The sequence below is a fragment of the Ophidiomyces ophidiicola genome, assembly GCF_022830035.1.
Source record: "Ophidiomyces ophidiicola strain CBS 122913 chromosome Unknown scaffold_2, whole genome shotgun sequence".
Taxonomy (NCBI): domain Eukaryota; kingdom Fungi; phylum Ascomycota; class Eurotiomycetes; order Onygenales; family Onygenaceae; genus Ophidiomyces; species Ophidiomyces ophidiicola.
The window spans coordinates 1267370-1281300 of record NW_026054642.1 but is presented as its reverse complement, the minus strand read 5'-3'; the positions used below and the strand labels follow the sequence as shown (position 1 = coordinate 1281300).

The 13931-nt window shown below is 51.9% G+C and overlaps 5 protein-coding genes across 5 annotated transcripts; 4 read left to right on the top strand and 1 right to left on the bottom strand.

Moving 5' to 3' along the window:
* Positions 1-674: 674 nt before the first annotated feature.
* On the top strand, positions 675-2410 carry LOZ57_001046 (uncharacterized protein; the record flags this gene model as incomplete). The annotated part of the gene is made up of 6 exons (XM_049250139.1): positions 675-756; positions 820-876; positions 1043-1150; positions 1211-1435; positions 1609-2157; positions 2253-2410. The coding sequence occupies 6 exons, from the start codon at positions 675-677 to the stop codon at positions 2408-2410; spliced, it is 1179 nt and encodes a 392-aa protein (XP_049111299.1).
* Positions 2411-4477: 2067 nt separating this feature from the next.
* Positions 4478-5213, top strand: LOZ57_001045 (uncharacterized protein; the record flags this gene model as incomplete). The annotated part of the gene is made up of 2 exons (XM_049250138.1): positions 4478-4483; positions 4539-5213. The coding sequence occupies 2 exons, from the start codon at positions 4478-4480 to the stop codon at positions 5211-5213; spliced, it is 681 nt and encodes a 226-aa protein (XP_049111298.1).
* Positions 5214-5474: 261 nt separating this feature from the next.
* On the bottom strand, positions 5475-6877 carry LOZ57_001044 (uncharacterized protein; the record flags this gene model as incomplete). The annotated part of the gene is made up of 3 exons (XM_049250137.1): positions 5475-6286; positions 6363-6553; positions 6639-6877. 3 exons carry the CDS (start codon positions 6875-6877, stop codon positions 5475-5477), a joined length of 1242 nt encoding a protein of 413 aa, XP_049111297.1.
* Positions 6878-8124: 1247 nt separating this feature from the next.
* On the top strand, positions 8125-11422 carry PSY2 (Platinum sensitivity protein; the record flags this gene model as incomplete). Its single annotated transcript, XM_049250136.1, has 8 exons — positions 8125-8325; positions 8375-8471; positions 8531-8612; positions 8667-8716; positions 8790-9122; positions 9190-9990; positions 10051-10218; positions 10269-11422. The coding sequence occupies 8 exons, from the start codon at positions 8125-8127 to the stop codon at positions 11420-11422; spliced, it is 2886 nt and encodes a 961-aa protein (XP_049111296.1).
* Positions 11423-12372: 950 nt separating this feature from the next.
* LOZ57_001042 (uncharacterized protein) lies at positions 12373-13841 on the top strand (the record flags this gene model as incomplete). The annotated part of the gene is made up of 3 exons (XM_049250135.1): positions 12373-13209; positions 13292-13473; positions 13559-13841. The coding sequence occupies 3 exons, from the start codon at positions 12373-12375 to the stop codon at positions 13839-13841; spliced, it is 1302 nt and encodes a 433-aa protein (XP_049111295.1).
* Positions 13842-13931: the final 90 nt, after the last annotated feature.

The following is a 13931-nucleotide window of genomic DNA, read 5'->3' as shown; positions in this document are numbered from 1 at the left end:
CGACCGGCGCCGTCGCCGCTTTTTCTCTTCGCTTCGTCTTGCTGCGTCGCCTTTTTTTTCCCTCCTCCTTTCTTTTCTGTTTCCTTCGCTGTGCCTGCCCTCGCTCTGCCACGCCTCTGCTGCCGCCGTCACCCGCCCTCGCCCGCCCGCCTTCCCTCTTTTGCGGCCCCCCTCCCCTGACCGACTCCAAAGGCTTCCCGTCTCGAGTGCGCCGCCCGCCCCGTCGACGAGCCTGAGGGACCAAGCCCATTGCCCCTGCGTGAGGTGGAGGAGCTCTCTCGGTGTGGTTGCTGGTGAGTGTCGAGGGTGTCCGGTGTTTACCGCTCTGCTTGTTGCACAGCTGTGGATGACCGTGGTGGTGATGGTCTTTCGCTGCTGGAATTTGGCACAAACGCAAAAATTCAACCTCAAAACCTATTTTTCCCACACTCTATTAGCAATCAATCAATCCTCCTCCTCCTCAACTATCCTACCTGTCCTTGCAGGCTGTGATATTCTAGGGCTGCTTTTGCTAATTCCTCTCTCTTCACGCAGTGACGGTTACGAATTTACCTCATCATCCATTCTTTTATTACGGCTGGGTCTCGGTGTCTTTATTGCGTGCAGGCTGTTCACGAATCCGGATTCGGCTTCCTGGACAAACTCTGATTTTTTTGCTCTTCTAATCCGTGCTTATGGCATACTACGAGCCTCAGGCCTGGCAGGCTCCCGTGCGTCAGGGATCGTGGGAGCAACCCGCTCCGCCTTCCCGATCTGGTATGCTGGCCCCCCTCTACTCAATTAAGGTGTGAGTCGTCACTAAACCTCCAACTATTCTAGGCACGAGCTCTACTGCCCAACGTGACGACTCTCCGGCCTTTGCCTCTCAGTTTGACGGTATGAAACCCTCTCTCTACACTCCCTAGGCCATTCCAGTTGGCAAATACCATAGTCATTGGCAATCCTGTGCTGTACTCAGCCAGTCTTCCAGAACCAGCGTCACTGTTGGGAAATTTGCGGGGGGTTCTTCCGGATATCGATCGTTGAGCTGACTTTCTTGAAGAGGTTGACCGTGCCGTTGACAATTTGGTAAAGAGTGGGAAGCTCTTTAACTCTGCTCCCCGAAGGGATTCAGTGCCCCCAATTACCGGTCGTCCCTACGCCGATTATGGTAGGCGTTCTCTTCTAGGTTCACTTAGCCTTGAATGGACCAGGCTCACTGTTAATGTAGATCCGCGCATGATGGCCGGAGCGCATCCTCCCCGTCATCACTCTGTCGGCGACTACGATGCCGCCCGCCCCCATTCGGCATCGAATCTGCAAGGATTCTATGCTGCCCAGCGTTTTCAAGGCCGTCCCAACGAAGCAGAGCAGATGATGCAGGCGAAACGCCGATTGGCGGCGCAAAGGGAGAGGGATCTCCGCAACTATCATCAAGAACAACAATATAACCGAAGTACGTGACGAGAATCACCATCCCAGTCTTTCTTCTTCTCTTTGCAGTGCCTTTTTATGGATACGGCATATACTTCCCCCTCCCACTATTGTTCCTCGCTGGCACTTCCTTGGTCATTTTTAATGTTGGTCTGGTTTGTACTTATATCTTAACTTTGTTATGAATTGGGAAAGGCCTTCTTGCCGAAATGTCTGGAAACAAGTCCGATCGTTCCATGAGTCCTGCTGCGATGAGCGAAGAAAGCCGACGCGAACTGATTGCACGTCAACACCGTGCTCTGTATGGCCATGATTCCGCCTCCTTTTACCCTAACGGAGGTCTTGATGATCGCCAGGCCTCGGGTGCCCCGAATACGACCGCAAGCGCTGCTCAAGGACACTCTCCCAGAGGAGTGGATCCATTTGGCGGTCTTAGCCAGGTCCACGGTCAACCTGGCTCGGAGAATCCCGGTCAACACCCTACCGGAGTCGCAAGTGCCCAATCCGGAGCCGTTCAGAAACCTCGATCACGTGCCAACAGCACCTCGTCCCCGAACGCAAGCCAGACTTCCTACAATGTTTTTGAGCAACATCAGCAGTCGACTTCTACCTCATCCCCGGGTGTTGCTGCCAACGACTCCCCGAATTCCCGCCAAGGTAGCAATAAAATGCCAAACACGGCAGTTGGCCCCATTGGCACTCGCCTTATGCCGGCCTCTAGCCAGGCTCCAAACTCAGCTTTAGGTAAGACTTTTTGGTCCTCCAGAGGTGGTGGGCGCATTTGCGAACCACACTGCAGCATTAGTGAAGTTAAGCAAGTACTAATGATAGAATTATAGCTACATCCTCCGCCTCCAATCCCGTTCACGCATCGGCCGCCGGAGCTTCAAATACTGGAAAGAAGGAATCCAGCAATGTTGCTCTTGGATGGGGCAACGGCAATGGCGTCTGGAGGTCGAAAGGCTCCCTCGGCGTCCAAGCATCTGTTTGGGGTTAATTTCAAAAGCCCTAAAATTATCTATCCTTTCCTTTCTCCTCCTTTGTACTGGAGGTAAGGCATGGCGTTTCAAGGATGGTGTGAATTACACTATCATTTTATTTTATTTGTTGTACGGGTTTGCATCGGGGGGTGGACTTGGAAAACGCTTGGTAATCATTCCCTTTTTTTTTTGAAAACAAAATCAGTGCATTGGCGTGGTGCCTGGTTCTAAGGTGGGCTCTGGTTACAAAGTGCAAACGGATTTTTGGAATGTCTTTTGCATTTATTTGGTTTTCCGACGCTCTCGGTCGTGGTCTGCTAATTCCAGCCTTGCTTCTTCTTTTTCTTGCCTGAACGCTCGCCGCTGTTCTAGCTAAGCTTGTGCTTTTTGCTTTATTCGATATCTTGGTATGGCCTAGACGGGCGCATTACCGGCGTCCTGTTTGGGCTGGGTTCTTAGGTTCTATATTGGCTGTTCTCTATGTCCTACTTTCGGAGAAATATGTTGTGCGGTTTGTATTTGGTTTTGTCTGGATTAGCCTGGTACAAGGGGATGCTTTTATGGCGCGGCGAGCGATCGAGGCCCTGCTGGGTTGTTTGGCCTATGGACTTAATGGTTGGATGTTCAAAAAGAATGGTGTTATCTGCTTCTTACACCGGGTATTTGGGGGCGACTTTTTGGATACTGTCGGTGTTTTCCATCTGAGGAAGCCTTTGGAAATGGTTTGGTTGTGGGATCCTCATGCACTGTACACCATCTGCCTTTTAATATAGCTGTTTTTCCCCCTTGTACTTGCGTGTTTCTTTTGCCGTGTACTTGGTGCGGTGCTTTGATTATGACTATAGCTGAACACAATCGCTTATTTACCTATAACCCCATTACATGTATCTTTCGATTTCTTTGAGTGTGGGCTCTTGAGCCTTTCGGTGACCGACGCTACAAATCGGGGAACCCTGCAACCTCGGAACCATGGAACGTTCTCCTGCAGCGTGATCAGGGTCCCATGCCTGCATATTTTACGGATGACCGTGCTGGGAAGGTGGCACAAAGAGCTTGGGCCGCTTGAGCTGCCCTCATGCTGTGGAAATAGCCGATGCATGGACCTTCGGTATGTGACATAGCGTCTTGTCATTTTCCATGTTTTATATATGTTTGCGACGATGCACCACATCTTGTGCTGCAGATCATCATGGGTAGCTAGCTAGTCAGCCGACTAACTAGCTAGCTAGTTATAATGGTAGGTTGGTGGTGCATGCCCAAGCTCCATCCTTTGAATTGAAACGCAGATCTAGCATATGATGAGCTAACCAAGACTTCCAGTTAGCCAGTCTACCAAGAGGATGGCCATCCCCTGGTTTTTTACTAGCTTCATGCACACAGTCTGTTCAACACATTCAAAAACATTGCAATCCGATGGGAATGGGAGATCTACCGTGTCGCACAACACCTGCGGCTACGGAAATGTCCGATGTCGCCTAACTATTATGTAGTAGTGGCATGCTCTAGATGGAGGAGCTAACTATACGTTAGATGAAGCCAGGCGCTTCATGAATGTGCTACATGGCGTTTCAAGGGCTTGAGATGAGAATCTGAAACAAAGGCTAGTGACAGCTTCATGCTACTAAGCTGAACGCCAATACGGATTACGGGATATAAATAAACCCTGCTGACCGGTCGTACCTTTTTTGACTTTCTTAAGGACTTTATTACCTTGCTTGAGGCATGTTGCTGGCCCTTTTACTGTCATCAAGGAATTTGGGGCGCTCTACGCGCCGGAGAGATATCCTATCTAATACTGGCTATGGCAATCGGACTTTCAAAAGGGGCATATATGCCGATTCTGTCATACAGTGGACACGGAAATGCTTCTGCTTTGTCTGTAGGCCGAATCTTGAATGATGGCTGGGGGAATTTACATTTAAGCGCTGGACAGAGCCTTATTTTGGTTTGATTGACATGAGTCCTCTATATATCTGTCTCTGGACATTTTAAATGCAGAAATATATTCCTTTTTGGGCAGACATCTGTCACATATACATACACTAGAAAGTCCCCTTTTTAACCTGAAGTGATATCTATTGGAAATGAAGGTATGTGTCTCCATAATCTTGAACTAGATGTTAATATATTTATCCCTCCCAATAGACCTCACCCGCCATCGCCGCGCTTATCTGTTTCATTTTCCCCACCATCGTACTCTCTACATGTCTAGTCATTGACGAACAGGGCCGCAACACCTGGAACCCCAACTGCGGCCCAGGCAACACGGCTGCCATCCACCAGCCAAAACACCCCAAAATAGTCCGCGACACGACTCACCGCGGGCAGCACCACCAGCACCACCACCACCTCCTCCACAACGGCAACCCGGGCGCCATGCGCAAATCCGTCGTCCGGCGCTCCGGTCTTGACATTCCCGGAAACTACCTCTGTACCAACGCAGGCTGGAGCATCAAGTCCAACTACACGGGGCCCAGCAACTCCTACTCGCTGAACGACTACTTCAACACGTTCTGCCAGTCGGCGCACGACAACGAGCTGGGGTCCGGGCGCTCGATCTCGCTGCCGGTGCAGACGGTGAACGGCAAGGGCAGGGAGTTCTGGGTGGATTTCACGTACGTGAATCACAATCGCAAGGCGGCGCAGAAGGTGAGCAAGGAGGCGTGCGTGCAGCTGTTTTCGGGGCTGTATCTGCGGTGTCTGATTGAGAAGTCGAAGGGGGATGGGAATCATTTCAAGGGCGGGAGCACGTTTACGGATAATGCGGAGACGAGCGTGACGATTAGCTGTAATCCTCGGTCGTGTCCGAAGTTTCGATGAGTTGAAGATGAGGTTTTTTTGGTTTGATTTGATATTTTTTTGATAAGGGATGAAATTCATGGTTATTTTTGGCTGTATATTTCATAAGTAGAGTGACTATTATCATTGTGCTTTTGAATATTTGACGGGTAGAATGCTATTTCTCAAAATTAGACACCATTCTCCCAATCACGGTAGAGAAATAGGCGCAGTGCCATCTGGCACTCCATCCGAACTATGTGCAGCTATCCAAGGAGGAGACTAAGGCCGAATGTACGGATTTTACACCGTAGTAGCCAGCCGCTCCGCATCTGAATCGATTTTCCTTTTCGCCGTACCAACACCCGCAACGCCCTTCTCCTGATTTCTCCCCAGCCAGGGCTTTCTAGCCTCGCCCAAGACCTTCCTGCCCAGGTAGTAAACACATTGTCCGATGACGATCAGAACAAAGGCAATGGGATACATCCAGTGGATGGTGTATTTGAAGACGTTGATGCCGATCACAACGCCCCAGAAATTACTGGTGAGAAGACTGATGTTGAAAAACGCGGCGGATGCCAGACGGAAGAGAATGGGGGCGAGCGAGTAGAAGATGAACAAGCTGAAGGTGTAGCCGGTGAGATAGCCGCCGACCTTGCTGTTCCAGACGGCGTCCTGGAAGGAGCGGCGGTCGAAGATGGCGGCCTGCACGCCCATGATGACGGTGGCATAGAGGCCGAGCTGGCCGAGCACCTCGTACAGGGGCCGCTTGCTGACAAAGTACTCCTCGGCGACGTTGGCGAAGCCGTAGAAGGTGGCGCCGAGCAGGGCGAACAGGTCGCCCTTGAGCTGGTCGCGGCTGGACTTGGAGGCGCCGCCACTGCTGGCGCCGGTGAGGTGGTCGGAGCCGAACAGCACGCCCATGCCGCCGATGCAGACGACGATGCCCAGGTACTGGGCCCAGTGGTAGCGGACGCGCAGGAGGAAGAAGGAGAGCGCGACGACGATGACGATGGCCCAGAAGTTGATGAGCTGGGCGCTGAGGATGGTGGTGTAGCGGTAGGCGAGGACGATGAAGTAGTTGCCCTCGACGTCGCAGATGGCTAGGATGACGTCTAGGTCATGGGTCAGCAATTGTTGATATATTAGGGGCGTGTTCCTGCTGCTACGAAGCAGACAAGGCGGACTGACACTTCCATCCCCGCTTGTAGACCACCTGGAGCCAGCCCTTGAAGCCATAGCGGTAGATGGTGTAGCCGGTGTAGACCACGGCGAGCAGCACGTAGTTGAACAGGGTCTGGAAAGACGGAATGGAGGTCCCCGCATTGGCTAGAAGATTCGTGAAGGTATTCGTCGCCGTGATACAGAGGGCCAGCACTTGTCTGTGGAGCGCACGGCGCTGGTGGTCAGCAAAAAGGTCTGGCACTTCAAACACTTGGTTGGTACGATGACAAGCCAGATTCTCACCCAAGCAGCAGAACGACGTAAAACTCCCTGGTGCGGAAGTATGCGAAATAGCCCTTCTTGCTGGAGTCGACGGCTTCTGCAGCGGTGATGTCCTGCGAGGCGCGAGTGCCGTCGGCGGCGCCCTCGACCAGGACGGCGGACGTGGCGGCGCTGGGAGCAGGCTCGTTCCCGTTCCGCGACGGCAGCCGCCCGCTGGCAGCGGGAGAGTCCGTCGCTTCCAGCGCTTTCGAATCCGACATGGTCTCGGTCAGTCGGCGGGCGGCGGGGTACGGTGGTTCAAACGGGGCGAGGCGGGGGTGCGGTTAGGAGGCGGAGAGGGAGGGATTGGAGCTTTATGGGCGGACGGCAAGCAAGCGCAAAACTCCAGAAGTCGCTCGCAGGGGGAAATGCCAGAGGATCGCAGCGGGCGCGCGGACGGCGAGGGGGAGAGAGAAAGCGAGCGGCGCAAAAAGCAAAAGACTAAAGGACGCATCGCGAGAGGCTGCCAAGCGAGAAACGGCCCTAATCGATAAGCAAACTTCGAATGCGGCGCGCGGGCAGCGCAGAGTCGGCGGCAGCCAGGCAGTTAACTAGGAGGTAGTTAGTTACCTAGTTAACCAGCTGGTGAGCAGAGTACCTAACCAGGTACCTCAGGGATATGGAGTAACTAGAGCTGCGTGCCTGCGATGAGCCGGAGACGCGATCCCGGCTGCGCACAAACACCCAAGCTCTGCAGCCTCGCGCCGGCTGTCAGTAACCAACTAACTAACTAACTAGCTAAGCTACGGAGTACTCCGTCGTTAGTGCTCGTTCCACGGGCGAGACGAGGCGCCGGGCGGTTCCAGCGCGGGCCTCAAGCGACCGCCAGCCACGTTTTCTTGTTTCGCAGTGCGCCTGGGCGGTTTGCGATGCGCACTGGCGAGGCCGCGAGGGCATGCAGGGTCCAGGGCCGCGACAAGACCGGCCGTGTCGTACTGTAGTTAGTTAGTTGAACTGTGCTCGCAGGCCTGGCGGCGTTGCAGCGCAGGATCTGCACCCGCAGCCCAGCGGCCCTTCGCGCTTCACATGACATGCCCGGCCATGACATCGCATCCACGCCCGCCCGCTCTCTTCACATCGCCATCGCCATCGTCGCTGCTTCACCCACCTCCTCTCTCCGGCCTCGTCTCCCTGCTGTGCGCACGCCCTGCTGCCCGTTGCCCTCCCCCCCGTCCGCCTGCCGCCCCCGTTCTCGCTCCGCGCCCCGTCGCGTGCTGCGGTCTCAGTCCACCGCCGCAAATTTCTCACGCGCCTCACCACACCGCACCGCACTGCACCACCTCTCACCCGCCGATCGCCTGCCCCGGCTGTCTGTCCACGCCCGCCCGCACCACGTCGTCCTGCTTGTTGACCATCACCGCTGCCGCCGCCATCGCGCTTGGCACGTCGCCCCCAGGCCCTGCATCAACCCCCCCGAAGCTGTCCGTCTCCTGTGTCCCAAAACCGGACGCCCGCCGCGCGCCAGACCATGGCCCTGGCGATCCCGCCGCCAAACGATCGCAAGCGGGTCAAGGTCTACGAGCTCAAGGACAATGACTGGTTCGATAGAGGCACCGGCTTCTGCACCGGCCAGATTCTCGATGTACGACCCCTCCCCAGCTGGCTCTCGCATACGCGCGCGCGCATGCCCGCAGGAGCGCTGGCTCCTGTGCACCAAGCCATTGTGTGCGTGATTTGGATGTGATGCGCTAATGATGTTTTTCTTTCGCGGGAAATAGGATGAACCGAGGATACTGGTCGAGTCGGAGGACCAGCCCGACCGCATGCTGCTCGAAACCAAGATATCCAAGGATGATGGATATCAGAAACAACAAGGTGCGGATTCTGTAGATGCGCTGCTGTGGCATGCTTACTAAATGCATTTTGCTGCGCAGAGACGTTGATAGTATGGACGGAGCCAAACGGCACTGATATGGCCCTCAGCTTCCAGGAAGCAGACGGTTGCGCTGTCATATGGTAGGCACTCCCATCACAGTGACAAACTGCACCATTTACTCACCCCATTGCTAGGGAATTTGTGCGCCATGTTCAACAACACTTCATGGGATTAGCCGGCCCAGGTGCGCCTCCCATTTGCCATTACATACCCATATAATACTCAATAAAAGCATGATATCTGACATTCCTGCACAGACGACCCGCTCTCAGACGATGCGCTGGATTCCTTATCGACCGCCATAATGCTGCCTGCCCCCGAACTCGCCAATCTCGCCGACATAGAGAACGCAATGCGCGCCGCCAGCAACTCCCAGGCCGGCAGGGATGCGATCTCGAAATTCGTTATCCGCGATGACTACATCCTGAAGCTTCTTCCCCTCGTGTCGACCGCTGAAGACCTGGAGAGCCTGCCCGACCTGCACCGGCTGTGCAACATCATGAAATCCCTGATCCTCCTGAACGACAACACCATCATTGAACTGGTTGTGAGCGACCATGTCATTAGTGGAGTCGTTGGCGCTCTAGAATGTATGGTCCAAGCGCCATCTTTCCACTTTGGCCACTGGAAGGATCATCGGTGCTAACGCGATTATAGATGATCCGGAGTTCCCCGCGCATAAAGCCAATCACCGACAGTACCTGAACGACCGCAGCCGTTACAAGGAGGTCGTTCCTATAAAAGATCCAATAATTCTACGGAAGATCCGTCATACTTGGCGCCTGCAGTACCTCAAGGATGTCGTGCTGGCCAGAATCTTGGACGACCCTACTTTCTCCGTTCTGAACTCCCTTATCTTCTTCAACCAAGTCGACATAGTCCAACACCTTCAGACCAATACGCCGTTTCTCAACGAGCTCTTTTCATTATTCAGCCCTAGAAATACTGACAATAGACGGAAAGATGATGCGGTGCAGTTCATCCACCAATGTGCGTTGATCGCGAAGAACTTGCAGGCCGGCGCTCGCGGGAGTTTGTTTGGAAGTTTTATCAACCATGGCCTCTTTTCCGTGATCGTGTACGCCGTCAAGCATCCTAGACCACCCGTTAGAACCACCGGTGTGGATATTCTTGTTGCCCTTTTGGATCATGACCCCATCATGATGCGAGGCTATATGTTGAAAGCCCTAAATGAGAAAAAAATCCCCCTGACCGAGACCTTGATTGATCTGCTACACACAGACACCGATCTGGGCGTGAAAAGCCAATTATCCGATGCTATCAAAATTTTATTAGACCCGCAGACTCCCGTCCCGGAGGCCTTGAGAGCTGGCGCCGATTACCTGACGAAGCTACGGTCTCAGAATACCTTTCCGGACACTTTTGTACAGCAACATTTTGATGAATCTGCACGGCGGCTGTTTTTACCACTGAAGGAGTTGGAAAATAGACAAAATCGTAAGTACATACTATACTCCTCAAAATATATAGCTGTTGTTGACTCCGTTACACTTCTAGTCAGCGACTTATCCTTTCACGAAGTCGCGCTATTATCCCATCTGGTCGACATTCTCACCTTTTTTGTTCGACAGCATTTATTTCGAACCCGTAATTTCATACATGAAGAGGCGATGGCTCCTCGAATAGCGCGACTGCTCACAACACCCCAAAAGCATTTAAAACTGAGTATGGCCTACTTTCCAATGGACGTGCAATTTTCCTAATGCGTTTTGTAGCTGCGATCAAATTTTTCCGCACATTGATTAGCCTGCAAGATACCTTCTATTATTCTCAAATGACGCACAACAACACCTTTGATCTGATTCTCAACATTGTATACGAGACGATGCCACGCGATAATTTGCTCAACTCTGCCTGTTTGGAGCTATTCGAATACGTCAAGCGCGAAAATATCAAGCCCATCATAATCCATCTTTGTGAAAACTACCGCGAGAAGATAAAAAACATTACCTATGTGGAAACCTTCCGGAACCTGATGTTCCGTTACGGCCAAATGCAGGGCTACGGTGCTGAAATGGGTCCAACATTATTCAGCCAGAACGAATCCGTGGCCCCTACAAGAGGCCTCCTCAATGGCGGCCAGCGTTGGCAAGGTGTCAGGGAAATGGATGCGGCGGAGGAGGAATATTTCGACGCATCTGACGATGAAGAAGACGAGGTAGGCGGCTTCTCATCTCACGAAGTTATGCAAGATGGTGTGTCAGTGAAGACAACCGAACTTATCATCCCGCATCAGCAGGTCAAACATGCCCTCGAGACACCTGGGGTACTCAACGGATCGCCATCTCCAGCCGCCAAACCCTTGGTTGACTACCCCGACGATGATGACGACGACGACCCTATGGAAATGAACCAAGAAGCAACGCTGCACGGCCAAGACGCTGCAGCCCCAGCCCCGGCACCAGCAGCGCCCCCGGCCCAAGAAACCCCCGAAAAATCCCCGCCGCAAGATCCCCTCACTCAGATGTCGTTCCATGGCGAGCTGATCTTCGAACGCTTCTCCGAGAAACGACGCCGAGAAGAAGACGATGACGACGACGAGTTGATCAAGCTGTCGTCGGCCTCCAAACGCCGCGGCTCGAGCGCGAGTATGAGCAGCGTCAGCAGTGCTGCCGCGCAGAAGCAAACCGCTGCACAATCACCGCCTGCATCGTCGGCGCAGAAGAAAGTGGACCAGGCTTCCCCCGGCACGCCTGGAACCCCGAGCAAGAAGATATCTATTAATTTGGGGAAAACCGCGGTGTCGCAGACCACTTTGAAAAATACCCACGCTCCACTGGCGGATAGCAATCATGATGACGAGAAGAAGAAGAATCACTCTGCTGAAAGCGGCGAGGCTGGCGGCAATGATACTAGCGCAACAGGCTGATAATAAGAAAGGCTCTCTTGCTCCTTTTTGATATTGAGCTTCGGGACCTCGGGCATTATCATGTTTTTTGTTTCTGCCTGCAAAGGCAATAATCCCTGTAAGAGCACAAAAGAGGTACATCGAGCGAGCTTCCTCTCTGAACAATAACCGCGAGAAAAAAAACAAAAACCCGAACATTTAAGAAAAAAGGCGTATTTTTGCATGGTCATTCTGAGATAAAAAAATTATTTAGGGATGCTGCTATATGGGGCCTTCTTTTTTTTTCATTGTTTGTTTGGATGATATCTTTGCTGTTACTTTCCATCCGTATCTTTACATTTTTCACTCTGGCATTTGGCTGCTTTGTATGCTTCTCTGCCTCCTCGTCGTCGGTAGTTATTCTTTGTCGTTTGGCATTTCCTGCGATTGTGTTACTGATATCTTATATTCCCTATTTTTCTTTTTTTTTTTTTTTTTTTTTTTTGCTTTCCCTATTTTATTTTTATACTTATTATTTTTTTTCTTTTCATTTTGGTGCCTGGGTTTCCAAAGCTTTGTCTTTTTATTTAGATACCACTGGAAATGGATGATTTGAGGGACTGCTCAATGTACCCTTCGGCCTCGAGGGAGGGGCTTTTGCTCTGATTTCCCCTTGCTCGCTTTGCCCAATTCAACAGTATCGTACTGGTAAATATACGGAGCTACGCACGAATCGTAGGCGTATAGTCTTCTCATATTTGGGATATCTGTAGACTCGATTACGTCCCAACTTGTTAGCTAGTTAGTTAGTTAACTAAGATATGAGCCAAGGCGGCCCGAAAAATTTTGTATAACCTTCATTAGATCTCATCACAGCTCTGATAAATACTATTCTTCGTGACCAGCTATTTCTATAGCCTCATCAAAATCTTTTGTCTTCTTTCTTCACCTTCAGATAATTCCATGCAGCCCTGTCATTGGCCCACACAATCATGTCAACATCTGTTACCAAGACGCAAATCACTCCGGACTTCTACATCACCGAAGCAGGCACGTCAGAAAACGGAGAACCAATCATCCTCTACTTTGTCCCTGGCAATCCAGGCTTAGTATCATATTATCATTCTTTTCTCTCGCTTTTGGCCTCAAATCTGTCATCCTCTCCCCATGTTTGTCCGGACCAGACAGGCGCCAGCGATTGTTCTAGTAGCAGTGTGAACACTGCGCAAGGCAGTAACAATAGTGCTAGTAATGTAGGTGACAGTGGTACGATTGTTGAGCGCAAAGGTGCCAGTGGAAATACCAGATCTGAGCAGCCATCAGACGAAACGAAGGATGCGGGTATGCGTGACCCCGACGATGCCTATCTAATAGCCGGAAGGTCACTTGCTGGGTTTGAGATCGAGGATGCTACGGTCCAAAGTTCCTCAAATGATTCAGAGGCGTCTACGGATGCCGTATATGGCCTATCTGCCCAGGTGGAGCATGTGGAAAGCAATCTGGCCAAGATTGTTCGCAAGTACCTGCACAATCACATCACTACTACTTCTGCGACGAACGCTACCGGGGCGGAGAAGGATGCTGCTAGCAGTCGTCGTCGCCCAAGGCCGAAGGTAATCCTGATGGGTCATTCGGTGGGATCATATCTATGTATGGAAGTAATACGAAGATGGAAAGAGAGGGAGGAAGAGAGAGCAAAGGCGGCGGGAAAAGAAACAGGAGCAGCTTCAGGCGACAGCCATGAAGTTGAAATAGACATTATTGGCGCGTTGCTGATGTTTCCTACGGTAGTTGATATTGCTAAATCTCCATCGGGGAGAAAGCTGACGGTATGTTCATTGGCCTACCTACTCCTGAAGCTACTGGGGATAGCAGGGCAAGATATTGAGGATGTGCTGATTGATTTTTTAGACACTTGCAAATATCCCATACCTGGACCATATCGCAAGCCACATCGTCAACGGCCTCTTGTTTATAATGCCTTCGCCAGTACTGCGCTGGGTGGTACAATATGTAATGGGAAGCGCTCCCAAAGATGCCGTTGATACTACGCTTGCATTTCTGAAAAGTCGAACAGGCGTTCGACAAGCCTTGTAAGAGAACCCCAGCCCTTTGCCTTGTTTCATAATCTCTAAAGAACTTCGTGAGATGGGGGCCATCTGCTAAGACGTGTGGTAGGCATATGGGTGCGGAAGAAATGGAGCAAATCGGCTCTGACAAGTGGAGCGATGAGATCTGGGGCGTAGCAGGGGATGTAAAATCACAGCTAACGAAGCTGGTCTTTTATTTCGGTCGGAATGACCACTGGGTCGCCGAACAGACGCGAGATGAGATCATCCGCGCGCGGGCATCCAAGGGAGATCACGGGCCGAAAATGATCGTCTGCGACGATGGCATCAAGCATGGCTTTTGCATTAGTGAGTACTTCGAGTCTGTGTATTTCTTTCATCGTACGGTTTGAGTTGACGTGGATTTGTAGGGCATAATGAAATCATGGCACACAAGGCATTTGGGCTCATAAGGGGCATAGTTAAAGATAATAGATCCAGAA